The following is a 27,372-nucleotide window of genomic DNA, read 5'->3' as shown; positions in this document are numbered from 1 at the left end:
AAAAATTCACAAATCATGTTTTCAGGGGAGCTGATGTCTCATCTAGGGAAACCATGGCTCCCCTAGCTCCCCCATGGTTCGCACCCTGGCTGCCACAGCGCCTAGTAAGGGGATCGCTCCGGAGCTGCAGCTGGACGCTCTCTGTGGCTGCCACAGCGCCTAGTGAGGGGATCGCTCCGGAGCTGCAGCTGGACGCTCTCTGTGGCTGCCACAGCGCCTAGTGAGGGGATCGCTCCGGAGCTGCAGCTGGACACGCTCTCTGTGGCTGCCACAGCGCCTAGTGAGGGGATCGCTCCGGAGCTGCAGCTGGACGCTACTCGCCTGGCTGTCAGTGGTCAGTGGTGGTGTGCTGGTTAGTGTGACATTACATTAGTGAGTGAGCTGCTTAGTGTGACATTACTACTAGTGACTGAGTGAGCTGGTCAGTGTGTCACTGTTTTGGCAGTAATGTTGTTGCCACACTCAGGATGATCTCGCAGCGGGAGAGGGGAGAACTGGCTCGGTTCTACACGGTCACAGACCCTAAGAGGCACCAGAGAGGCTACACGGTGTACCGAGTCACCGCCCGGGTAAGAAGAGGGAGACAACATGACAGTTCTGCTAACGTTCAGTTAGCTTGTTGCCTCAGCTAACGCTAGCTTGCTAGTTAGCTAACAGTGGCTATAGTACCTATAGGCTGATGGTAACAACAACAACAACAACAACAACAACAGAGAGTGAGGGGACTTGGTGATAAGGGGGCATGCTTTGACGAAACGGGAGTATGTTATTCATCATAATAACACATTCAAATAATTCGCGTTAGCTGTAAGATGAAGCCATTAGTGTGTGTAGGCTAGCTGGGTTAGCGTTAGCTACCTAACGTTAGCATTAAATGCCTTCTAGTAAGCACTTAACAAGCTAACGTTAACCTGATTGATTGATTGAACATTTTATTAACAGGTTGCAGAATGGGTACAACTACAGTACAGCTCAATACACACAATTGTTAAGGGGATGCAGACCAGAGAAAGACATTCGTCTTTCACTGAATTGAAAATGGGGGACCCTGATGTAAACAAGACGAAAGTCTTTCTCTGGTCTGCATCCCCTTAACAATTGTGTGTATTGAGCTGTACTATATTGTATCCATTCTGCAATCTGTTAATAAAGTTTTCATTCATTTTTTTCATTCATTCATTCATTGTTTACATCAGGGTCCCCCATTTTCAATTCATCATATGACATACATGACATACAGATAGACAGTACTGCTACTACATCTATAAAGTTATGACATACCAGATTTACAAATACAGTAGTACTGTTTATGATACAAGAAGAGTCTAAAAAAGAGAGTATATACATTGGACGATGACCTGAGGTGACCCCACCCGACACAAAAACACCGGCCACTGTCAGTTGTTAGCCAGCCAATGTCATCATCAGTGTTGGGCAAGTTACATTTAAAATGTAACTAGTTACAGTTACTAGTTACTTCTTCCAAAAAGTAACTAAATTACTTACTCAGTTACAAATTATAAAAGTAACTATTGCGTTACTTTCAAGTAATTTTTTTTACATAAACAACATGCACAAATCTAAACTATTTTACTACTATCTATTTTAATGTTGCTGTGGGACAAAGTGAGACTAGCCTCCAATCAAATGCCATGTATGTAGATATTATAATTACTATGTTTATATAGTGGATCATACAAATACAAACACAATAGATGTTTTGGAACTTTTGATATGTATTGCCCCTCAACAGGCCACAACTGGGCAACATTAAATTATGCTTGTTAAGCACTATACCAAAAATAAATAACAAATATATACTGATTGATTGAACATTTTAATTAACAGATTGCAGAATGGGTACAGTACAGTACAGCTCAATACACACAATTTGTTAAGGGGATGCAGACCAGAGAAAGACTTTCGTCTTGTTTACATCAGGGTCCCCCATTTTCAATTCATAACATTTATGACATGCACAACATACAGATATAAGAATCTAATCTAATCATCTAAACAAATTTAATCATGACATTTAAGACATGCATGACATACAGATATATATATATCTGACTCTGAGCACCTGAAGACTGTGCTATTAAACCAGGAAGTGCAACACTATGTCAGCAGAGTAGAGCCTCCACTACTGCAGTGCCCTGCGCTGCAACACAACAAAAAACGTTCATGGACCCGCGGTCTGTCATTGACTGCTCGCTTGTGTTGTTCGTTGGATTCGTTTTGGATTATTTGGGCTCGCCAAGCAAACTGTCAAAACGTACACGGACCCGCGGTCTCACGTTGAGTGAACTCGCTTGTGTTGTCGCTGACTCGCTTTGTGTCAGACTCTGGAGGCACCCGTCCACCTCTATCTTTGATTGGCTTACCATGACATTTTACTCAACCTCAGCCAATCGCGCTGAGGTTGGCTGAGAAGAACAGTATGCCTCTCGCGCAGAGATCTGTCTGATGAAAAAAACAGCTTCAATCATAGACAGTAACGCGCCGCATTTTTTGGCAGTAACGGTAACAGCGTTATTAAGTTTAAGTTTCAAGTTCAAGTTTCTTTAGATTGTAAGAGTAATCCATTAGATTACTCGTTACTGAAAAAACTAACGCTGTTAGTAACGCCGTTACTCTCAACAACACTGGTCATCATTGTGTTTGACAGGTGGCAATGTTGTTGATTCATAGCTAGCTATGCCACGGATGGACGTTTGCTTGTTCTAGATGGTTTTAGACTCTTTGTATCACAAACAGTACTGTATTTGTAGATCTGGTATGTCATAAATGTATAGATGTAGCAGTACTGTCTATTTGTATGTCATGTTATGATGAATTGAAAATGGGGGACCCTGATGTAAACAAGACGAAAGTCTTTCTCTGGTCTGCATCCCCTTAACAATTGTATGTATTGAGCTGTACTGTATTGTACCCATTCTGCAATCTGTTAATAAAATGTTCAATCAATCAATCAATCAATCAATCAATCAATCAATCAATCAATGGTTGTTATTATTGATGCTAGCTTTGTGTGGAGGTATCTGGATAGCTAAGTTAGTGTTTTGACACAATAATGAATCTAGACACAAATTAGTCTAGAAGTGGCCAGTTTAGCTTGATCAGTACTTCAGGCCAATGGCTGGAACAAACAGAGCAATGACAGCCTCGGGTCAATTGAAGGAAACCCCACAATACTCATAATGATGCAATCAACAATTGTGTGTATTGAGCTGTACTGTATTGTACCCATTCTGCAATCTGTTAACAATTTTCAATCAATCAAGATGCTAATATTCCTGGAGTTGCTCATGCAATAAGAATGAATGGGAGATTGTAATAATGAATGGGAGATTGTAAACACTGACTGTGGCCAGAGTGATTAGGGCTGGGGAGTGGGGAGTATAGGTTACTGAATGTAAAGATATATCGTCATGGATCCATGCAAATGTATGGATTTAAATTATTATTATTTTTTACTATACTATACTATGTAAATATTGTACACTGATGTTTTTACGTTGGTCAAAATTGTTGAATTGAAAAAAGTTAAAGAAAATAGATCACTTTGAATGGAAAAAGTACCATGGCAGCTGCATTACAAGAGAGAACATCATTCAAAAAATGTCATATAACACATTGTAATGTTTACTGGAAAACAAAACTAGGCTAATTACTGTTGAAACTAAGAAACAGTTATATTTTGGCCATATTGCTCATAGTCTGTGTCTCGTCCATCTATCTCCGCCTTCCTACTTAAATGTATGGTAGTGATGTCTCGCCTTCCTACTTGTTATGTATGGTAGTGATGTCTCGCCTTCCTACTTGTTATGTATGGTAGTGATGTCTCGCCTTCCTACTTGTTATGTATGGTAGTGATGTCTCGCCTTCCTACTTGTTATGTATGGTAGTGATTAGAGTTGTTCCGATACCGATACCAGTATCGGAAATGCCGCCGATACTGCCTAAAATGGTGGTATCGGTATCGGCGAGTACCCTCTAATTCTGCGCTCCGATACCATATGATGTAATTTATCAACAACACTGCGGTCTGCTGAGTGAGCATTATAAAACAAACGTGTTTTTAACCGACTGTGAATTAAAGTGTCAATGCTGTTTGTCATTTTAACAGCAGATACTTTCTTAAATGCCATCCTCCCGACAGAGCGCTGTTGACGGGGAGCTCTGATGGGCTCGCGTGCTGGTGTTATTAGCATTAGCTGAACAGCTAACCGAAAGCTAGTTTTAGCTTTAACGTTACCTTGGCTAAAGTTGGGGCTATTCATAATCCAGCAATAATGGCTGCAGACCTGCAAGCAAAGTACAGCAAGTTGGCAAAGGAGTATTCCAACGTAAATCACATTTTCACCAGTAAAGTTACAGTCTTTCCATCTACCGCCGGTAGCTCATGCTAGCTAACCTAGCTCACGTTAACGTGATCACTGATCGACCACCTCGCGTACACAATTAATGACATGTTGCGGACAGCCATATCGGTGACAATGTTTAGCTTTTAGTGCCAAATGATAAGAGTCTGAGGCGGAGTCTCAAAAGAGAATGTTGAATATTTATTGTGCAAAAATCACAACAGCTGCTACTTCAACGGAGCCTTGTGGAAGCAAGTGCAGCAACGAATAATGTCCGTGTGGAACTAATGTGCCAACAACCTTTCCGTGGGTGAACTCATTGAGATCGTTTTCAATTACTGATACTAATACTAATCTATACAATCACCTGTTGTTGAATAAATACCATTACTTTATAGTTATTACTAAAAAACAGTATATATAAAACAGTAGCTGTAAAAAAAAAAAAAAAAAAAAAAACGTTTTATAATTTATATAATTTTATTTATTTATTTATTTTTTAATGTATGCACTGGTATCGGATCAGTATCGGTATCGGCCGATACCCAAAGCTTAGGTATCGGAATCGGATCGGGAAGGAAAAAATGGTATCGGAACATCTCTAGTAGTGATGTCTCGCTCTTCCTACTTGTTATGTATGGTAGTGATGTCTCGCCTTCCTACTTGTTATGGTATTGATGTCTCGCCTTCCTACTTGTTATGGTAGTGATGTCTCGCCTTCCTACTTGTTATGGTATTGATGTCTCGCCTTCCTACTTGTTATGGTAGTGATGTCTCGCCTTCCTACTTGTTATGTATGGTAGTGATGTCTCGCTCTTCCTACTTGTTATGTATGGTAGTGATGTCTCGCCTTCCTACTTGTTATGTATGGTAGTGATGTCTCGCCTTCCTACTTGTTATGGTAGTGATGTCTCGCTCTTCCTACTTGTTATGTATGGTAGTGATGTCTCGCCTTCCTACTTGTTATGTATGGTAGTGATGTCTCGCTCTTCCTACTTGTTATGTATGGTAGTGATGTCTCGCTCTTCCTACTTGTTATGTATGGTAGTGATGTCTCGCTCTTCCTACTTGTTATGTATGGTAGTGATTTACATTTACATTTAGTCATTTAGCTGACGCTTTTATCCAAAGCGACTTACAAGTTCTGTGCGACAAGACAGCAAGAAGGGTATAACTAGAGCCATATGAAATCCGCGTTCACGGAATCGCGGACGGAATCGCGGAATTGACCAATAAAAATGGAATCAACTGCAAAACGTGGAATATTGCAGAATTTGGCCTAATCTGGACTGAAATTCCGTTTTTGGGTGGAACGCTTGGTGCACACGCGACCGGGGAGGCGGACGCTAGAGCGGGTTACACACAACACAGGCAGTCTCCCAAGCGTCTCGCTGCTTCGGTGTTTACATCGTCAAGAAGCTAATAAATTCCCCAATAAGCCCTCAATTCAGAGCAGAGCAGTATCCTAATGACTTTTATGCCTCCGGCGATAAGGTGTTTTGCTAATTCTGTCAACGTTCCGTTATGTAACGTTAGGACATGATCGCTTCTTGCTAAATCTAGTGCACCCATCCATTTGTTTAATGCAAACGAGTCATTATACACTGCCCTTTATAATCGAAATAAACTTAAATAGCTATGAAACGTTTTACAGTACATAGGACTATAGATGGAAATGATAGCTTCTTGCTAGATCTGGTTGATTGATTGAAAACTTTATTAACATATTGCAGAATGGGTACAATACAGTACAGCTCAATACACACAATTGTTAAGGGGATGCAGACCAGAGAGAGACTTTCGTCTTGTTTACATCAGGGTCCCCCATTTTCAATTCATTTGTTTAATGCAAACGATTGTCATTATACACTGTCCTTTATAAACGAAATAAACTAAACTAAAGGTGCCTAAATTATGCATTACTATATTTCATCACAATAAAATAGATATAGCTATAGCTACTGACATTGTGATAATGTCAGTAGTAGCTAGCTGTATCTATTGTTTACACTTGAAATGTGTATTTTTATTTTGTCACAATATTATTTGAAAAGTATTGTGTAAAATGTAACTGTATTTCTGAGTTGCAGCACTTAAAAACATTAAATGGACTGTTATATCATATTCAATTGTAGACATTTATTCATTCCCACTTATTAGACACTATTTCTGGTGGTAAAATGAGCATAAAAAGCAAAATACAGAATTCTGAAATATTAAAACGGAAAAAACGGAATTTGGGAAAAAATTTTATGGAATTTGGAAAATAATAAAACGGATTTCATATGGCTCTAGGTATAACTCTATCAGCTGAGTAACAATGTTCATCAAAGTGTTGCGTGTTACAGTGTAGGTTAGTTTATTAGGACAAGTGCATGACATTAAGGTTAGTCGGGGTTAGATTTTTTTTTTTTTTTTTTTATCATTTCAGATAATGGTTGAAGAAGTGAGTCTTTAGTCGACGGCGAAAGATTGGACGGGATTCGGCTGTCCTAACTGGGATGGGTAGTTCATTCCACCATTGTGGGGCAAGGACTGAGAATAGGCGGCTTCTCTTTGATGACCCTCCGGGAGCTTGGATAGGAGTAGATCTGAGGCGGCCAGAAGACGCAGAGCGTAGGGGTCTTGAGGGTGTGTAGTTAGAGACCATTGACCGGAGGTAGGCGGGAGCGGTTCCCTTTGCCGCACGGTATGCTAGGTCGAGGGCCTTGAAGCGGATACGTGCAGCAATGGGGAGCCAGTGCAGGTCCCTAAGAAGTGGGGTGACATGGGCTGACTTCGGTAGGTTTGAGATCAGGCGGGCCGCTGCATTTTGAATGAGTTGAAGAGGCTTGGTGGCAGTGGCCGGGAGGCCAGCTAGAAGTGCGTTGCAGTAGTCGAGGCGGGAGATGACTGTTGATTGGACGAGGAGTTGGGTGGCTTCTTTTGTCAGGAAGGGGCGTATCCTTCTGACGTTGCTCAGGAGGAATCTGCAGGTTCTGGTTGTCGCTGATGTGATGTCTCGCCTTCCTACTTGTTATGTATGGTAGTGATGTCTCGCTCTTCCTACTTGTTATGTCTAGCTCCTGTATCTCCGCCTTCCTACTTGTTATGTATAATAGTGATATCTCGCTCCTGTATCTCCGCCTTCCTACTTGTTATGTATAATAGTGATATCTCGCTCCTGTATCTCCGCCTTCCTACTTGTTATGTATAATAGTGATATCTCGCTCCTGTATCTCTCCACCTTCCTACTTTGATTTGATTTGATTTGATTAGGGATCCCCATTAGCTGGTGCGATAGCAACCAGCTAGTCTTCCTGGGGTCCACACACAAAAAAACATACAAAAACAATCACTATTGCAAAAACAAAATTATTAAAAGTCAGTACACACAATGCATAATGAAACTACTGTAACAATTAAGATAGCTACAATTACATTAGTGTAAAACAAAAATTACTTTAGTGTTAAAAACAATTTAAGATTCTTTTTAAAAGTGCATCTACTGTAAATGCAGCAGAGGTTCCGAGGCAGGCCATTCCAAAGAGTTAATGCTCTAAAAATAAAAGATCTCCCCAAAGCACTGGTTCTAGGACCTGGCAATTCAAGCTGCCCACTACTGGAACCTCTAGTGTAATGCTCATGCACAGTATTACTAAATTGTTATTGTACTTGTTATGTATAATAGTGATATCTCGCTCCTGTATCTCTCCACCTTCCTACTTGTTATGTATAATAGTGATATCTCGCTCCTGTATCTCTCCACCTTCCTACTTGTTATGTATAATAGTGATATCTCGCTCCCGTATCTCTCCGCCTTCCTACTTGTTATGTATAATAGTGATATATCTCGCTCCTGTATCTCTCCGCCTTCCTACTTGTTATGTATGGTAGTAGTGATATCTCGCTCCTGTATCTCTCCGCCTTCCTACTTGTTATGTATGGTAGTAGTGATGTCTCGCTCTTGCACTGAACACTTCCACCACTATCTATATAAAGCCCTCATTGTCAACACTTGAGCTGTATCTCACTCGACTCTTGCCCTTCCCAGTAAAAACTCCCCTCAGCAAATTTACGAGTCAAAAGGCTGATGATCTTGGTGTAACTAGAAGGTTTTAAGTCGACCCGAGCAGTGAGGTGAGCTCTCTTCTCTCTCTCTCTCCTGCAGATAATCTCTAGAAAGAACCCAGAAGACGTCCAGGAGGTAAGACCAGACCTTCCTTTAACTATCATTTGGGAGTGGATAGGATATATTTATTTGTGTTTATTTATTTAAAATAATAATTTCCATCTGTAGTCCGACTGTCCTTTGCAGGTTGATGTTAACAGATCAGGCAAATTTCAAATGTACACAAACTTCATAACCACAACAACGGACAACATAGTGTACAAGTTACTACTAAACTACACAAACTGCATAACCACAACAACGGACAACATAGTGTACAAGTTACTACTAAACTACACAAACTGCATAACCACAAGAACGGACAACAGTACATGTACAAGTTACTAAACTACACAAACTTCATAACCATAAAAAACAGACAATAGATGAAACAGACAATGACAACACAAATGATGACCAATGTGGCGAGACAAACCCGGGAAATAGGATGACTAAAATGCTTTAGGTACAAAGTGTTAAAGTGACTGGTGCTTGTGCCAGAGTGCTAATGCGCTGATTGTATTGCACTTGAATTGTAAAGTGCTGGAATAAATTGCATGTTAATCGTAGATCACTTTTTTGTACAAAATTACAAAAATAACTAAAAGTTATTGCACCGGAGATAAGCATACATAGATGTATTTATGTACGCATTTTGTAGAAAGTTGTTTACACAGATTGTTATCGTATACGTGCTATTCTAAAACAGTGGTTGCAGATCAGGTTTGTGGACCAACGCAGTTGTGCTGCCTCCTTTCTTGAAAGATATGTGGAGGCAGATGGTGCATTTGGAAGTGTTGTTTTCCCACTGGTTTAGAATATAACCCTTTTAGTTATTGCTAATTATGCTCTACATACACAGCCTAATTTCCCAGGTGATGAATTGTGCTATTCGTTCAAGGAGTTGTGTTGTGAACAAAAATACATCTATATTATTGCATTATTCATGTATTTGCTTCATAAACAGAATTGCTATTGTTGTTACTGGTTGTAGGAGCTCTAACAGCACAGGAGATCAGATTATATAAAAAAAAAGATTATACACACACACACACTCACATTTGTAATGTAAGTCAATATCTTCCTAGAGAGAGAGAGTTGGTCTGTCGGTGTCTATTATGAAATGACAATTGCGTGTCATTGAAGGTCCGTGCTGGTCTGTTGGTTTATTTTCAAAATGGCCGGGTCTTAATCTATCAGCCCTCAAGCTACCGAGATGTGGCACCGATTGATCCAACGTGAATCAGTACTCAGTAGTACCGACGTAATTCGGTCGGTACTGTGGGATATTTGTGGATATCCTGATGAAGAATGTCTCAGTCAACCGAGGCTTGGATAATAACAAGGTTTATTAACCAAACAGATAAAATACATAGAGAGAATGGCTGAGGCTCTCGCCCCAGGTGATCAGCTGAAATTACCCAGGTAAGAAGCCTGGATAGATCTCAAGAGGAGATCTATATAGTTAACAGGAGGGGGTGTGGTCCCATTTGATAGGTCAGATGGGGGGGGGGGGGGTACAGGTAATGGGGACACAGGGGAGGGGAGTGTCTTATTCCACAGAGAGGGGGGGGGCACAGGTAAGGGGATATAGGGGAGGGGACTATATTTACATGAGAACATTATATATTATACCACAATACTCACTTTTCTTTCTTATAATGTGGGTGAGATTAATGTATAATATACCAGGATTGTTTGGAACAGGTAAAAGTGAGTGGGGATAATAGTTTAAAATAGAATTATTTACATACATGATTAATAGAATTATTTACATACATGATTCATGACATGATCGACTGGACTGCGGTCTGTGTTATTTTGATATCAGAGATGTGGGAATAGATATCACCCTTTTCTTTTATTAATCGCTCAAAATACCTATATCAATGAGTGGTCCTCATCTCTGATATCAAACAACAATTAACATAATCATTAGAAGCTATCGCTGTGCAAATATCTTGGCATACCTTCAGTCGTTCATGTCGTGACTCTGGGGAGCTAATGTGATCGTTGTGCATACAGGCATCGTAATAAACCAATTAAATACATGCACTGTCTGTGTGGTCAGAATGCACAGGGTGAAAAAACAAAATTGTGTTCATAATTATTAGGAATCGGATTTACACATAAGGCTAATGTGTACAAAAACATTTTAACAACCGTTAACCTGGTGGTTAATAAAACTAACATGATTGCTTATGGGAAACTGTTCACAAATATATATATATATTTTTGCACATTTTGTGATGATTCTTGATGAAATTACTTAGGATCCAGTTGTATTTAATCTGAGTTTGAGTGTCACTTTCATCTGTGATTGCCTCAGCTTTGTTGGTCTTTACTTAGAATCAGGCAATTTTCTCCATTTCTTCTCTATAAATGAGGAGATAAAACGTCTTATGCATCGCTTCTGTATGTAATTCTAGTGCATATACTATCAATGGTTCACCATACAGGTGCAAAACAACGTTACATGTCCTCTTCTATGAGAGAATAAAACAACTGATTCTTTCTTGTCTGACAATACAATTTTGTAACCTAAGTAATTCTAATGTGATGTAATGTGATCATGTGGTCACTTCTTCCTTCAGCAATACATTTTAGCTCATTATTACTAACCATTGTTAATGCTTTCTCATTGATTTCTTTTCATCACATCCCTAGTTCATCGTTTTGCAGATACATACAATTGTGTGAAAAGTTTCCTGCTTGTGAAGGTATTAATCTGAATGATGTTGCGTCGTTGTTGACAAGGTGTTCTCTGTCGGTCGTGTGGCAGGGCCAAACAGTAACACATAAAAATTAAATAAATACATACAATAGACATTACCTTAGTGGCTAATGTGTCAAAATAAAATTGAAAACCGTTAACCTAGTGGTTAATATAAAAGGTGATTATGATAATCGTTATGCATTGTTCTGTGGTCAAAACAAACTTGGTGTCTTGGAACAATCCAACTGGTTCTGCCCTGTTTAACAATATAATTTTTCAATGTGACTCTGTGATCATTCCTTATTGTTATTATAAATTGGTTATTGCAATCTTATTGGTTGTATTTCATCATATTCTTAGTTCATAATTTTCTTGATACATATGAACTTTGTGAAACATCTCTTGTTTGTGAATCTGACAGTTGCTGCGTCGCTGTTGACCATCTGTTCTCTGCCAGGGATGTGTCCTTCTGTGGTGACCTGCTGTGTGTTGAACGTATCGTACATTCAGTTGATGTTTCTGTGAGCCTGTCGTGTGGCAGTAAGACAGTAAAAAGTAAATAAATACATAACAATTTTGGACAATGTGTATTCAGAAGTCTCTTCGTCCACAGGTCTCATTTGCTATGTGTCTCTTCTTGACGATGCAGTCGGGAATATTCACTGGTCGCCGTCCATTCCCTGTCAAGGGTCACTTGTCTGCGCTGCTCTCCATCACCACCACATGTCTGCCACTGTGCTCACGCTTGGCTCCCATCAGGCCCAGAGACATGGTGGTCAGGGCGTTTTTTGAATGTGTTGTGCTGGTTTCGCTGTCCTCTCCTCGTCATTGCGGTACCACTTGATGGAGGGCGAGGGCCCGCCGGTGTAGTGGCTAGTCAGTAGGACGCTCTCTCTCACACGGATGACAATCTTGTCATGGGAATCCACCTTGATGGTCGGGGCTTTGGTTCCCATCTGCAGGTGATGGGTTTGGTCTGCAGTGCCGGGGTGGAGGCCGTCAAAGGTTGATCTCCTCTTTGTCAGTGTCTCCTTGGTCAGTCTCCTTCGTGGTCCTCTGCTCCACTTTCTTGGGGATGTCTGTGGGCTGGGTTGGATGGTTCTCCCACGGTTGTTGTCGTCGCCTCTGGTTGTGTCCGCAGCTCCTTGGTTCAAGTCACGCGTCGTCTCATTCGTCCTGTCCTCTCACCAATTCGTGATCTGAGGGTGATAAACACTGCCTTAGAAAACTCCTCACATAAATGATTCAACGCCTTTCTGCTAAAGTGGAAAATCATTTTGGGATTAATTCAATTCATTGTAAATAAAATCACTTAATTGACAATAAGAAATGCAAGCCAATTGCATTAGCAGTGATTCTTTACGTCAAGAAGGTCACATTCACTACAATTTTATCAGATTTTGTATCTAACTAGATCTTACAGCATTAGGCTTTAAATAAAATTTGTAAATGAATGGCCAAAGTCTTGAATCAGATAAAATAGTCTGTGGTGTTAAATTGAAGTTGATCTTACCTCAGGCCGCGTACGATGGTGTGCTTCTTCAAGATACTTACCTCGCCATGACTTCTCGGTTGTTCTTCACATCTCAGTGTGGCTCATCATAGCATAGCATGGGGAAAAAACATAAAATCTAGGTAGCCAGTTAATTTTGCATAAAAAACAATCATTTCTTATCATCTAACCCTAACTAACCTTACTGTCATGCATTTGTCCTAATAAACTAATCTACACTGTAGCACTCAACACTTTGATGACCATTGTTACTCAGCTGATAGAGGTGTGCCTTGCCTGATGTCCTGTCGTACAGAACCTGTGAGTCGCTTTGGATAAAAGTGTCAGCTAAATGATCAATGTTGTTGATATCTTGTACATTTAGATAATTGTGCTGCAATTTTGGTGGTTGATAATTTTGCAGTCGTGGAAAGTACTTGAAATTTGCAAGGAGTTAGTGGTTAAGCAGAGAATAGAAGGAGGGGGATAGTATGTTAAATTGTTTTCATCATTGATCTTTCATCTCAGGCACTTCTACTTTGTTTGGTTTTATTCAGAATTCATATCTCTAATTTGTGTGCCTCTTGAAAAGAGATGATGAAAACAACTGGTTAGTTATTGTTAGTATGGGAATCATCATTTGTGTCTGATTTCATGTTTAACTAAGTGGTTCTCTGTTGGTCCACCAAGTCTGTGGTCAGAGTGTAGGCATACCCTGTGGGTTTCAAGTGCCCATCCAATGGTGTCTGCTATCGTCGTCTCTAGGTGTGGTCAGAGTCCTCTCTAGGCATTTGCATTGTTTTGTCTCCCAAGTGCCCACTCTGAAGAAATTTACATGTGGGTATTTGGATGCAGATTTGTTCCAAATGGTCAATCGATTGTCTCTCAGCTCTGCACTGTCTCTTGGTTGACATGCAAATTGTTGGAGCTTCAGTCTTTTGTGATACGCTTTGGGTGTAGTCATGCACTGTTTTGCATCTCGCCTCAGAGCCAGATCTGTAAATACAAACACATGTTAATTTTCCACTCTTTTCTTTTATTCTGAGTGGGTTCTCCTTGATTGTCTGTGAGCTTAACAAAACATCAGCTATTTCTCATCCATCCTGTCCTAGGATGTAATGATAGTGTTATCATTTATCAATCATATCGCATATGTACACAAGCATCATATGAATGTGGAACCACACATTTTGAATCATGTTTAAAAATGTCTTACAATGGAAAGGGCTAGTTATCTTTCATTGGTTCTTTAGATAAACACATTAACTCAAGTGAATATAACCTAAACATCTTACTTTTAAACATAATCTATGTTGTTTGTGTTCCAAGTTTTCAACATTGAAAGCTTATAAAGCCTAATCTAACGCTGTTTATGTGGACTACAAGGTACGCCCACAGATGTATTATAATTCTGAAACAGACATTGTAATTAGCTTTATGTGACTTATAATGTGTAAATTAAAGCAACATAAACACTCAAGTGATCTGAGATAGTTGTAATTTGCTGTAACTGATAGTTGTGTATATGTACAGTTTCTACGTCAAATGACTCCCTTTTCTTGACTCCTTTTGTATCACAAACAGTACTAAATTTGCAAATCTGGTATGTCATAAATGTACAGATGTAGCAGTACTGACTATCTGTATGTCATGTATGTCATAATATGTTCTGATAAATTGAAAATGGGGGACCCTGATGTAAACAAGACTAAAGTCTCTCTCTGGTCTGCATCCCCTTAACAATTGTGTGTATTGAGCTGTACTGTATTGTACCCATTCTGCAATCTGTTAATAAAGTTTTCAATCAATCAATCAAAGCATCTATATTTATGATTTTCATACTCACCGGGGAAAGCTGCAATGTTCGGTTCGTTTCTCCGGTGGTCTGGGATGGTGCAACCTGCATCTCGTCACTGCAACTCAACATTTTCCAATGGCAGCGCGCACATACATATACAAATAAAACATATACTACACGTGGATTTCACGCACCCTTGGCCTTGGGTACATTACACTTTACGTTCGCTTATGGATAGTTTAATATAAAATAATAACTTCACGGCGCGCATAGCGTCACGTCATTGCTCCATGCGACGTTCGTGTGTTCTCATTCACCTCGGAAATAACGCTTTGCAATTCATACAGTATTTTTCCACGAGCTCTCAATAGCCTGGAATTCCTATACCAGCGTTTTGTTACCGAATGAACGCGCCTGTGCATATGTGAAACGTAAACAAACTGAAACGATAAAACTATACTTCCCCAAATGGCCGTTCCCGTGGGCCGGTGTTCTGCGGAATCCGGAAATTACTATCCTAGTTTGTTCCCGTGAACTGCACTTCAATGTTATTCTTTGTATATCGGTAACTCGTCTCTCAATGCTCGTCGCGCTATCCGTAGCCGGTTCTTGACTCAATAAAGCAACGCGACGGGTCCTATAATACTTGTGCACATACAAACGAGACTTAAAACAGACAAACAAACATTAATACATATAAGTTAACGTGTGTGTATATCTGACTGTATTGGATCGCTGTACGTTTAGTCGTCCAACATCTGTTGCGACAAGGCATTCATACCCTTGATATATAACTACACATCGTTATTAAAATCATAACGACCGAACCTGACTTCGAAATTTACCAGCGATATATTAGATTATATATACCTTTTAATCATACTCTCGGCCTCTTAACCCGCGACTAACGTCCTGTTTAATGTACTTTCCGCGACTGATGTCCCGTTTAATGTACATTTACGTACTCCCGGGACATCGCGTAATCATGTACTAACTAGGACATCGCGTGATCATCTTCCCGCTATCTGTATTGATCAATTGGTTAATTTAATCCAAAATACATCGTTTTCAGGAATGGAAAAGATTGTGAGCTTAGTTTGAGGTTGAAACAATGAATATTATGACGCTACTCTGGTAATTTCTAATTATGATTCTATCAGCTTCTCGGTCCTACTTCCCGCCTCTTTGCAAAGGAATCACAGAACGTTTTTTAACAGAGTAGCGTTTTCAAGGATATCACATCTAATAAGCCCACGTTTCTTGCCTTGTTGCCTATTTTTTAGTCTGAATTAGACTTGGGGTAGCAATCCAACAACCTGTATTGTGTGCCTTAACTTTTGGTCGGCTCCGACTCGACCTGGAATAGCACTTCAACCTTTGTGCCTAAACTTTTGGGAATAGCACTATAACCCATCCTCTCAGAACCGCCTGATAAAGGACCCAGGTGCACGCGCGCCCTGGTAACGATTCTCAATACAGATCAGATATATTAATGCACATTATTCCTACTCAGCCATGATCTCAATATTTGACAACATTCTGTAATATTCACCTGGCACAGAGAAAAGCGGGAAGGTTTCAATTCCTTTCCATACATTTTGTCGACCATCCTATTATACTCACTTTTCTCTGTATAGTTGAATGATACAGCACGCCGGGAGGACGCAAAAAGTCCGTCACAAGTTCGTAGACGCCAATTGTGGGATATTTGTGGATATCCTGATGAAGAATGTCTCAGTCAACCGAGGCTTGGATAATAACAAGGTTTATTAACCAAACAGATAAAATACATAGAGAGAATGGCTGAGGCTCTCGCCCCAGGTGATCAGCTGATATTACCCAGGTAAGAAGCCTGGATAGATCTCAAGAGGAGATCTATATAGTTAACAGGAGGGGGTGTGGTCCCATTTGATAGGTCAGATGGGGGGGGGGGGGTACAGGTAATGGGGACACAGGGGAGGGGAGTGTCTTATTCCACAGAGAGGGGGGGGGCACAGGTAAGGGGATATAGGGGAGGGGACTATATTTACATGAGAACATTATATATTATACCACAGTACCCTTAAAAGTACAGTTCGGTACCCATCCCTACCACACCGCCCAACCTTAACCGCCTGCTGTATGCATGTTGCTGTACACGAGATGCCACGTTTTTAGTGAACGTACTGTAGCACCTTCCAAACAGCCTCATATCTGTTTCACAGTGTAGTTATATTTCGTATTGCATCGCGTCCCGCTCTGAGCCTTACGAGAGATACTCATATCTCCTGTGATACCTAATGTATCTCCCACGAACAAAAACACATGCACCCCACCTGTATGGGGCCCCGCCCCTTATGGTGGCCACCGCCCATATAACCATGACCCTGGTCATGAAACACCCTTCCTCTATTTTCGTCCCAGCGTATTGGATGCATGCACCATACGAGCTAGCGGAATGAAAAGATTAAGGAAGATTAATAATGTTGGAAGCTTACCGGAGGTTGCTGGCCCCTGGCATCTTCGATGCATGTTTTCGGCGACACGACGGGCCTGTGATGTTCCTCGTTTGATGACTGCACATCGAGGTTCAGCTGTACAAGGCTGGCTGTCGGGCCAGCTTGTACTCAGGTAGGCCCTGTGTCTTCAGGCATGGGTATTAGTGTTAGTAATGCTGGTTTGTGTTGTTAACACAACCTTGTTGTGTGTTGGCGCCAGGGGCAAGATGGTCTGGTGAACGTTCTCTGCAGGGAACGGTTTCCAAGCTGTCTTGGGCGTGCTGCTAAAACATCTAAAGCTATGCTAACATGCTATCGCTACTGCCGCATGCTATCACTACTGCTAATTGCTATGCTGTTTTAATGTCTCCGCCGTGAGATGTTGTCACTCTCCCGCCTCTTGCCCGGTTCATCAATGAAGGTCAGTCGGTAGCTGTTGTGGGGTTTTGAGTTCTATTTACCTTTTTCGGGTAAATGGGTTGACAACGGGGTAGGTCGTGGCTAGGTTCTAGCCAGGTATTACCTTGTGTTCCGGCGGGGTTTGTTGAACGGTGTTCCCATCTGGGTTGGCGTCGGGTAGTGGGGCTATGGGTCCAGCCGACATGGTAAACATGTTGCGTGTCTGTGCACAGGCAATTGTTGTCTTGGGTTCCACATTGCCTGGCGTTAGGCTGCAGTAGTATAAGGGCAGGGCCGCTTGGGAGAAATGTGAGGCCCTGTGCGTTTTTAGACGCGAGGCCCCCCATCTCCTGGGGCGGCCCTGTGTAGGGGGCTATTGTTTCATTTTGTCACTCTGCTATGAGAAGGTCTGTCTTGCTACAGCTTTCTCTCCTCTCAAACCATTCATACTGACGGTCAATCGGTATACTGGGGGAGTAGTGCGGGGGGGGGGCTTTGTTTACCTTTTTTGGTAAATGGGCTAAACTAGGGCTGGTGTTCTGTTGTGAATATTTTGAATGAAGACGGGTCTGGTCCGTCTCCCCTTAAACTTTGTGTGTATGGGTTTGCTCATTCTACAGTTTTTGTGGTTTAGCTCTTTTATTCATTTAACCTTTTCATGGTCCACACCACAGTGGAGGGTGCTGTTTGCAATCACCACTGGTGCTCCATGTTAACGTCAGTCCTTTGTTTTTGATATATTGAAACAATGCCCCGCCCGGCCGACACCATGGGTCGGCCTGGCGAGTGGCTGGTGGGCTGTTAAGGCTTGTACCGCCACGGTATGGAATTGGCAACGATTAGAACTGTGTTCGAATTGGTGTTTTTTCTATTAAAGAAATGGTGTCTGGTGGAGGGGCCTTGAGGGCCGGCCGACGTCGACACATCGCGCAAGGTTGTTGACGTTATTAGCTTTGACCCAGCCGCAAGCTATAACCGCTCAGGGTTCCCCTCTCCGCAGGGGATTTTGGTCTTCTGCTGGAGCGCGGGCGGTATTGTCCTAGGCCCTACACCGCCTCACACCGCGCAGCCAGAAGAAGAGAGAGCACGGCCTCGTCAGCGGCGATGACGGGGCCCTCGACAGGCGGCCATGTTTCCCCCGCCAGTGGTGCCCTGGTTGGAGAATCGACAGGGTATCGCGAGGCCGACAGTCTTGGCGGCCGAGGGATCGGCCATTTTGGGTGATTTCGGTGTTGGTAAACCACTCCGTCGTCATTTTGCCGCGAGCAGCCCGCTCCCCGTTCAATCCTCTCTCTGGTATCCCCAGAAGCGGGGCTCTGAGCGTTCTCCTTTGGCTGCGGGCCGCGAACCTTCATTGAAGCGTATGCGGCCCCATTCTTCGCTTCTCATGGAGACAGGGGCTGACACCCAGTTGATGGCTGAGCCTGGGTCTGTCCGTGAGAATGTTGTGCTGTCAAGCGGCTCCCACACCTTGAACTGTGTTGGTTGAGCCTGGTGTTACGTCTGTCAACTTAAGTGTTGTCAGCAGGGGGGCTCGAAACCTTTTGAGGCACACAGTGCGGGCTTCCCCGGCCTCGCCTTCGCCAGGCCAGGTATCATGTTGGTGCTCCCACTCCTGGAATATTGGCAAGTGGTCGCAGCTCACATGGTTTGGGGTGGTAGTGATATCACTGCAGGGCTACGGTGTGTAGGAACCCATGGGGGCCTTACACCTTGCATGTCCGGCTGCAGAACAACTCCTTCAGCATGTTCTGGAGGGGTGTTCAGTGGGGGGGCTTTTTTGATCGGAAGCCCCCCGTATCAGACAGGCCCTTTTTCTGTCGGGGTTCCCCCTTGGGTGCGATTGCCTCGTGGGTGGTGTCAGGGTCAGGTGTTCCGACACGGAACGCGCTCCTCGCACGATTCCAGGGTTGTCTTCGCACAGCGGGGGGGACCGGGCCAACTATCTACAGTTCCTGGCGGACCTGCGCCACGTGACGGCGGGTGCGTTGGGAGTGTCGTCACATATGACTACGGCAGTACCATATGTCGAGGTAGATGGAGAGAATGGTGAGGCGGGGACTTGTGTTTACACAACCCCACCCGTTTTCAGGTTTGGTACAGACCCTGTTGTCGGGGTCTCCAGCAGGGACAGCTCTGGTCGACGAGATCCAATCTCTGTGGACGAAGCAAGCCATCGTCGTGGCGTTCTCCTCCCGGTGTTCTCTGCCCGAGAAGTCGGGAGGGAGGGGTGTAAGACCCAGGCTGGACCTGTCCCATGGGAAGGTTCAGCATTTTTTGGATCGTCTCCTACCTGTTGAACACTGTCAGGTGGGGGTCTGGTTCTCCTCCATAGACCTGTAGGATGCGTATGCGCATCCCCGATCTTCCATCCTAGGGCTTACCTACGCTTCCTTTGCAGGGTTAGCGTATGAGTACCAGAGGCTGCCGTTCGGTTTTCTCTGGCTCCCCGCATCTTCACCAAGTGCGTGGAGGCCGCACTGGGGCCTCTGCGTCATCCGGGGTTACGGAGTGTTCTGCCCTGATGACGTTCTGGTCCTTCGCGGTCAAGGTGGATCGTCAGGTCTCGTACCAGGCAGGTCTCTACCAGCCTGGGGTTGCTGTAGACTGGATGTAGAGTATTCCTCTTCCCAGTCAACGGTTGGAGGGCTATGGGCATCCATCTCGGAGCGTGTTGTCAACACGCTCGGGAGGTTCCGTCCTAGGACGGTTACGGCGCTGTCTCACGTCGCGTTTTCACCGACGCCTCCCTCGCTGGTGATGCGTCGGGCCAACGCAGTAGGGGGCAGCTGGCAAACCATGCTGCCCGGTCTGCGCTACGTTCAATGTGTTGGTGTTGAAAGCGGTCCTTCTGGTCCACAAATGGTGTTGATCAGGACGGACGATACGACGTCAGTGTCGTGTATCGACAGACAGGGAGGAGTACGCTCCCCCTGTCTGCACCAGGCGGCGGGCGGCTGGCTATGGGCGTCCTCCATCTGCGCGGCCTAAGGGCTCCCCACATCCCCGGCAGGGAGAATGTGGGTGCAGGTGTACTGTCGCGGGGCGGCCCTCATCTTGACGGGTGAGGATTGCGTCTGGACATGGCCAGGCAGGTCTGGGACCGATGCCGTGCCGCCAGGGATTCTTCCCCATACATCTGTTAGGTCAGTTGTTGGGACGGGTACGTTGAGGGGCGCAGGTTCTTGATCCTGATGGGGTTACCATCTGGAATGCGCATGCTCCCTCCACTGTCGCGCTTACGCGGGCAGATGACGTATGTTCCAAGTGTGGTGTAAGGCGGGGGGCCAGGACTCAGTCTCCTGCCCCCTGGTTGCTGTCCTTAGTTACCTCCAGTCTCTCCTTGATAGACTGTCGGCTTCGACGGTGAGGGTATATGCAGCAGCTATATCCTCCTATCATGAGGGGTTTGAGGGGATGTCTTGTTCAGCCACCCTCTTGTGAAGCGTTTCCTGCTTGGCGCTCGACGCGTTAAGCCGGTGCAACGCTCCTTGGCTCCGACTTGGGATCTTCAATTGGTCCTCGGTCGGTTGTCCTTGGCCCCGTTTGAGCCGCTCGAGCGGGCGCCGTTGGGACAGCTGTCCTTCAGGACCGCGTTCCTTCTGGCTGTCACTTCCGCTAAACGCGTAGGTGAGCTCTGTGCTCTCTCGGTACATCCAGAGTGCCTGTCTTTTCGGACCGATTGCGGTGTCACTCTGCGACCTAATCCTGCTTTCGTGCCTGAGGATATCCGGAGTTCCTTCCGCTCCCGGGATATTGTGGTTCAGGCGTTTCGTCCTCCTCCTCACACTGGTGAGTTAGATGCGGGCCTTCACCTGTCATGTCCAGTCCGTGCTTGGGGATTTACCTCAGCCGTACTCAGGATTTCAGGGTTACCGACCAGCTTTTTGTCTGTTACGGTGGGGCTCGTGCTGGTAAGGCACTGTCGGAGCAGCGCCTGTCCCATTGGTTGTGCGAGGGTGTTACCCTCTGCTACACGCTGGCTGGGCAGGATCCCCCTGGGGGCGTCAGGGCGCACTCCACTCGTGGGGTGGCTGCCTCTGCCGCTCTCCTGGGTGGGGCCTCGGTGGAGGCCATCTGTGCTGCAGCTTCATGGTCCTCCCCGGGCTCCTTTGTAAGGTTTTTCCTCATGGACATGACCGGGGGTTCTGTCTCCCAGGCGGTTCTGGGGTCTGTGGCCTTTCCTGCTTCCCGTCCTTTGGTCGGGTAGCAGGAGTGTATGGGTATGGGCCGCAGTGTGTTGAGTCACACGTGGTTCCGCCTGTACGGTGTGTTCAAGGGGTTCTGGCTCCCTCTTGTTCGCATTCAGGTGGAGTTGACTGCGCCCCCCCTTCGTTAGGAAGGATGGGGTGACAGGGCTCCCCGCACCCCTTGATGTGGGCTTACGGGTCCTCAGGGGGTACATCTGTCGGGTCTCGCGCCCGCTCTTCCCCATTATCTCGTAAGGCTCAGAGCGGGACGCGATGCAATACGAAATATAACGATAGGTTATGTAGATAACCTAGTTATATTAGTATTGGCTAAGCGTCCCGCTCTGCGCGCCCTGAGTTCCCTCTTGAGGGATCTTTTCCTGGGACGGGTTTTGGCGAGGAAGGGTGTTTCATGACCAGGGTCATGGTTATATGGGCGGTGGCCACCATAAGGGGCGGGGCCCCATACAGGTGGGGTGCATGTGTTTTTGTTCGTGGGAGATACATTAGGTATCACAGGAGATATGAGTATCTCTCGTAAGGCTCAGAGCGGGACGCTTAGCCAATACTAATATAACTAGGTTATCTACATAACCTATCGTTAACTATAGATGATTTTTCAGATAAAGGATTCATATCCAGTTTACTTCCACTAACATTGGAAAGAAAATAAATAATGGCTACTTCTAGTTCTAATATCTCCACTGAAATAACTCTTCCACTCTTCTTAACTATTCCAGTTTGTAACAAATCAGATCATGCTTCCACCAATGACAACACAAAGACACGTTGGATAAGTTGGATTATTTATTTATTGGAATGGAATAGTAGAGCACGGATAAGGATATGACCGGAAACTGCTTATTTAACCCTTTCACTGCCGCACTACCAAATGGTTTAACCCTTTCACTGCGACAATACAGCAGGTTAACCCTTTCACTGCCACACGACAAAGGGTTAACCCTTTCACTACCACACTACAGAAGGTTAACCCTTTACTATCGCACTACAGACGGTTAACCGGGGTAGGGGTGGCGCAAAACATTTAGCCGCAAATAAATCGGTGTGCCTGATAGGGCTGTCTTAAATACTTCGAAGCTTCGAAGCTTTGTTCGATGGGCATGGGATTCGAATGGGAAAATAAAATTCGAATATATATATATATATATTTTTTTTTGTGTGTGTGCAAAATCAACTCTGCCTCTCTTTGTTAACTACAACAAGCAATGCTGTTTGTTATTTAAGATGAGGTCGGACTCGGCACTGACAGATTTGTGTTCATTGTGCTGCTTTTATAAAGCCTCAAATGACGGCTTACAATATTTCATGAAAGCAAAGTGTTTAGTTTGTCTAAGATTTAAAAAGGTTTAAACTTTACAGCACTGACAAAGTTGAACAAAGTGCTGTACAAGTCTCACAACATATATATATATTTTTTTAAATAAATAAATAATTTTTTTTCTTTTTTAATAGCGAAGCTTCGAATTAAAATCGAATCTCGGCCCCGAAGCTTCGAATGCCAAAAGAATATTCTAAGGTCAGCCCTAGTGCCTGACTCTGTGACCTGGTGTTCCTGCAGCTCGTCTATGAATTGGGAAGATGTTTTGGTTCATCAGAGGCGATTACATAGTACTTGATTGATTGATAGATAGAAAAATGTGTTAACAGATTGCAGAATGGGTACAATACAGTACGGCTCAATACACACAATTGTTAAGGGGATACAGACCAGAGAAATACTTTTGTATTGTTTACATCAGGGTCCCCCATTTTCAATTCATCATAACATATATGACACACACGACATACAGATATACAGTACTGCTACATCTATACATTTATGACATACCAGATTTGCAAATACAGTACTGTTTGTGATACAAAAAGAGTTGAAAAAAGAGAGTATATGCATTTGACGTAGAAACAGTACATTGGACGAGGTTGGGTAGGTGGGGTGGGGGGGAGGTTGGGTAGGAGGGGTGGGTGGGGAGGTTGGGTAGGAGGGGTGGGTGGGGAGGTTGGGTAGGAGGGGTGGGTGGGGAAAACTGTACAACTGTACAAGCAAAACTGTACATTGGAATATTGACAACCATACTTGGTTCCAAGAAGAGGGTCTCGTGTATTATTGGGTTAGGTCCTTTGGCCTACAACACACACACAAACCGGTGCTGAAGGATGAGCTCTAATAAAATTAAGCGGGTGAAGCGACAATACGTCTGGGTTATGTTGGCACGACATTACTAGCGTAAAGCTGTTATTTGGTTTAGGCCTACACGCGGAGCTAATGATGGAGCATCGTCGTCGGTTGTGTGATAGTAAAGGGGCTAACCTTCTGTATTGTCACAGTGAAAGATTTAACCGGCTGTCGTGTGGCAGTGAAAGGGTTAAGCAGATACGTGTGCATTTTGTAGTGAAATAACAAGCACATGCTGGAGTTAAGCTCTAGGCTGTTGCCAGGGGTAACGTTACACTGCTGCAGGCCCTGTTCTAAGGCTGTTTCCCCGAAGCCTGTTTTTGGGATTCGAACTTCATCAGGGTTTTTCGAACGAACGTTCAAACCTTCGTTTTTAATTAAAAAAAATTGTTTAATAAACATTTTTTTGTGATACTTTTAATTATTATTATAAAAATTTTGATTTTGTTTAAATTATTATTAAAAACGAAGGTTCGAACGTTCGTTCGAAAAACCCTGACGAAGTTCGAATCCCAAAAACAGGCTTCGGGGACAGCCTTACCGGGACATCCCTACTGTACATGCAGTCACTCACTCACTTGCTTGCTCACTTAGTTGAGACTCCCTTCCCCCCTCTCTTTGATGATCTCCCTCTACCCATCTTTCCTTCCTCCCCCCATCCCTCCCCCCACCCTTCCTACCCCCCATTCCCCACCTTTCCATGTCCCCAAGATGTCACGACACTCCTATAAGTTGTGTATTCCTGTGACCCCCACCCCTTCCAATTGATTGAGTTAATAAATCGTATTAACCAGGTCTCTTTTGACTGAGTACGTTATTAGCTTTGTCTACTTCACACACACACACACACACACACACACACACACACACACACACACACACACACACACACACACACACACACACACACACACACACACACACACACTTTCCCCATTTAGAGGGGTTAGAATTCCAGCCTTAATACAGCAAGCATGATCTAAATTACTAGAGAGAGAGTGAGAGAGAGCAGCCTCAGAATACACACACACACATGTATTGTTGAGTGGTATTCCTATCTGGGAGGGGTGCTGGGGCCAGCAGCCCAGCTCAGAGCTCTCCGAGCCCGTCTACACCACCTCCGCTTCTTTGGGATATGGGGACTTGATGTTATGGAATGAGGGACTAGTTAAAAAAAGGTTGGTAAAAGTGCTTTTTTTGTATCTAGTCACCGGTTTGCATTTGAGATGTTTCCTTGCGTCATGATGACTGTATGATTACAGTAGCTCCATGTGATACCAGCAAGTCCCATTGGTGAAGGACGGTATTAGATTCAATTCAAATGTATTGCCATCATACAGCACAAGTACAGACATAAGTTTGCCATCCAACCAGAGTGCAAATGTAACAGTAAAGTGCTATAGTAAATGGTGCATTTATATGGCGCTTTTATCCAACGCGCTTTACAATTTTGTTCCTCACATTTTACCCATTCACTTACACATTCTCTCACACATTCATACACCGATGGCGGAGGCAACCATGCAGCCTCATCGGGAGAAGTTAGGGGTTAAGTGTCTTGCTCAAGGACACTTTGACACGCTACCCGGGAGGAGCGGGAATATACAATATACAGGTGATTCAACTGGGTATACATTTTCCAATTCGTACTATTGAATAATAGTGCTAATCAGATGTATGTACAGAGTTGTAGTAATATGTACACAGTGATACAAGTATAAAGATAAAGACAGTATGGTAGTAAGTCATACAGGCCAGCAACATACTTATATGTAGATTCTATTATGTAAAAAGCATTATATGCAGGTATGTTCAGTTCAGTTCATTTTTATTTCGGATATTGGACGCATAACAATGGTCATTCCATAAATCGTCAACGTTTTACCAGCTGCTATTGCAGCATTGTCCAATTGTCTGAAAAGGGCTAGGGAGAACCCCTGAAGACCCTACGTTTTTTTTTTCTTTTTTTTTTACATTTATATACATGCATTACTATACACTATACACATACATACCTGCACATGTCTACATACATACACACCTACCCATATTCATACTTGTATGACCACATTATGTCTATAGCATTGCTCTGCATATATACACATACATATATATATATTTACATATGCATACACACATACATGGCAAAGGGCACCCCATAGTTGGTATAAACTTATTTATAATATGATACAGTATTTATGGGATAAATATGATGATTCATACATTAGTGTTCTTCTTTCGTGTAACGTCAGAGGTCCAATGCCGTATCTTGTAGCCATGCCCTTAACTCTGGTCCCACGTCAAAGAGGCTGGCTTCCGAGGGTGGTCTGTATAGGGGGCAGATGGTCAGGACACAATATAGAGTACCATATCCATAATATAATAGTATATAGTGTAAATATAGTTTAATATAATAATTAATTATAATATGATATGTACAGATGGGTAAGAATGAAATTGGTATATTCCGACATATATGCTGTAAATATAAATATATAAATGTGTACGGTATATACAGCACTATTGTACATGCTATCATACAGAGTTATATGGGTAGACTATTGTATGAGGTAGGCAGTTATGATTATTATGATTGCTATGATGAGTACAGTGTAGGGCAGTTGTAGACTGTGAAAGCATTGTATACATAAAGAGTACAGGCAATCTGTTTATTTGTATGAATAATGATGAGGTTTCAGTGTTTCTCAAACGTTTTGAGGGATCGACATATTGTCTATCCCATCTTTTGAAGTAATGGTTGCTGATGATCATGTTAATAATAGAGGTGCAACAACAATATCACTTTGAGGACCAAGTATGACTATTTTGTTTTAATTACCCATCAGAGAGCGAGTACCGATGTGAGGAGGCTACTTGATATTGATCCGTTTTATTCTGTAAAGCATTGTGGGGGAGACATTATTTTAGTTAGTTACAGTAGACCTACGTTTTTTAGGTTTCAATTCAACCAAATGCCAACCTCCTGTTTTATTTCCAAAGCTGCATTCGAAAGTCATTGCAGTGATTTCAAATGTGAGACTTTTGTCTCCAACACATCATTCTGTCTTTCTCTTTTACATCTCTCTCTCTTTCTCTTTCTCTTTCTCTTTCTCTCTCTCTAGATAACAGTGTGGAAGCGTTACAGTGATTTCCGCAAGCTCCATCAGAACCTCTGGCATCTGCACAAGAACCTGTGTAGCCAATCGGAGCTCTTCCCTCCTTTCGCCAAGGCCAAAGTGTTTGGTAAGGGTCAGCTGACGCGGGCTCTGCCTATAACCTGTGGGATGAGGGTCAGCTGACGCGGGCTCGGGCTATAACCTGTGGGATGAGGGTCAGCTGACGCGGGCTCGGCCTATAACCTGTGGGATGAGGGTCAGCTGACGCGGGCTCGGCCTATAACCTGTGGGATGAGGGTCAGCTGACGCGGGCTCGGCCTATAACCTGTGGGATGAGGGTCAGCTGACGCAGGCTCGGCCTATAACCTGTGGGATGAGGGTCAGCTGACGCGGGCTCGGCCTATAACCTGTGGGATGAGGGTCAGCTGACGCAGGCTCGGCCTATAACCTGTGGGATGAGGGTCAGCTGACGCGGG

The 27,372-nt window shown here is 43.6% G+C and overlaps 1 protein-coding gene across 1 annotated transcript in view; it reads left to right on the top strand.

Moving 5' to 3' along the window:
• The first annotated feature begins 354 nt into the window (after window positions 1–354).
• The window catches only part of rps6kc1 (ribosomal protein S6 kinase polypeptide 1), a 113,258-nt gene continuing 86,240 nt past the window's right edge, over window positions 355–27,372 (top strand). The window contains exons 1-3 of the mRNA XM_084330561.1: window positions 355–569; window positions 8,515–8,550; window positions 26,903–27,023. Coding sequence (XP_084186687.1) covers window positions 468–569; window positions 8,515–8,550; window positions 26,903–27,023 — 259 coding nt within the window. The 5' untranslated portion in view covers window positions 355–467. The remainder of the gene's footprint in view (window positions 570–8,514; window positions 8,551–26,902; window positions 27,024–27,372) is intronic.

This window comes from Notolepis coatsorum, assembly GCF_963971535.1.
Source record: "Notolepis coatsorum genome assembly, chromosome: 15".
Taxonomy (NCBI): Eukaryota; Metazoa; Chordata; class Actinopteri; order Aulopiformes; family Paralepididae; genus Notolepis; species Notolepis coatsorum.
This window is presented reverse-complemented; position numbering and strand designations above follow the sequence as displayed.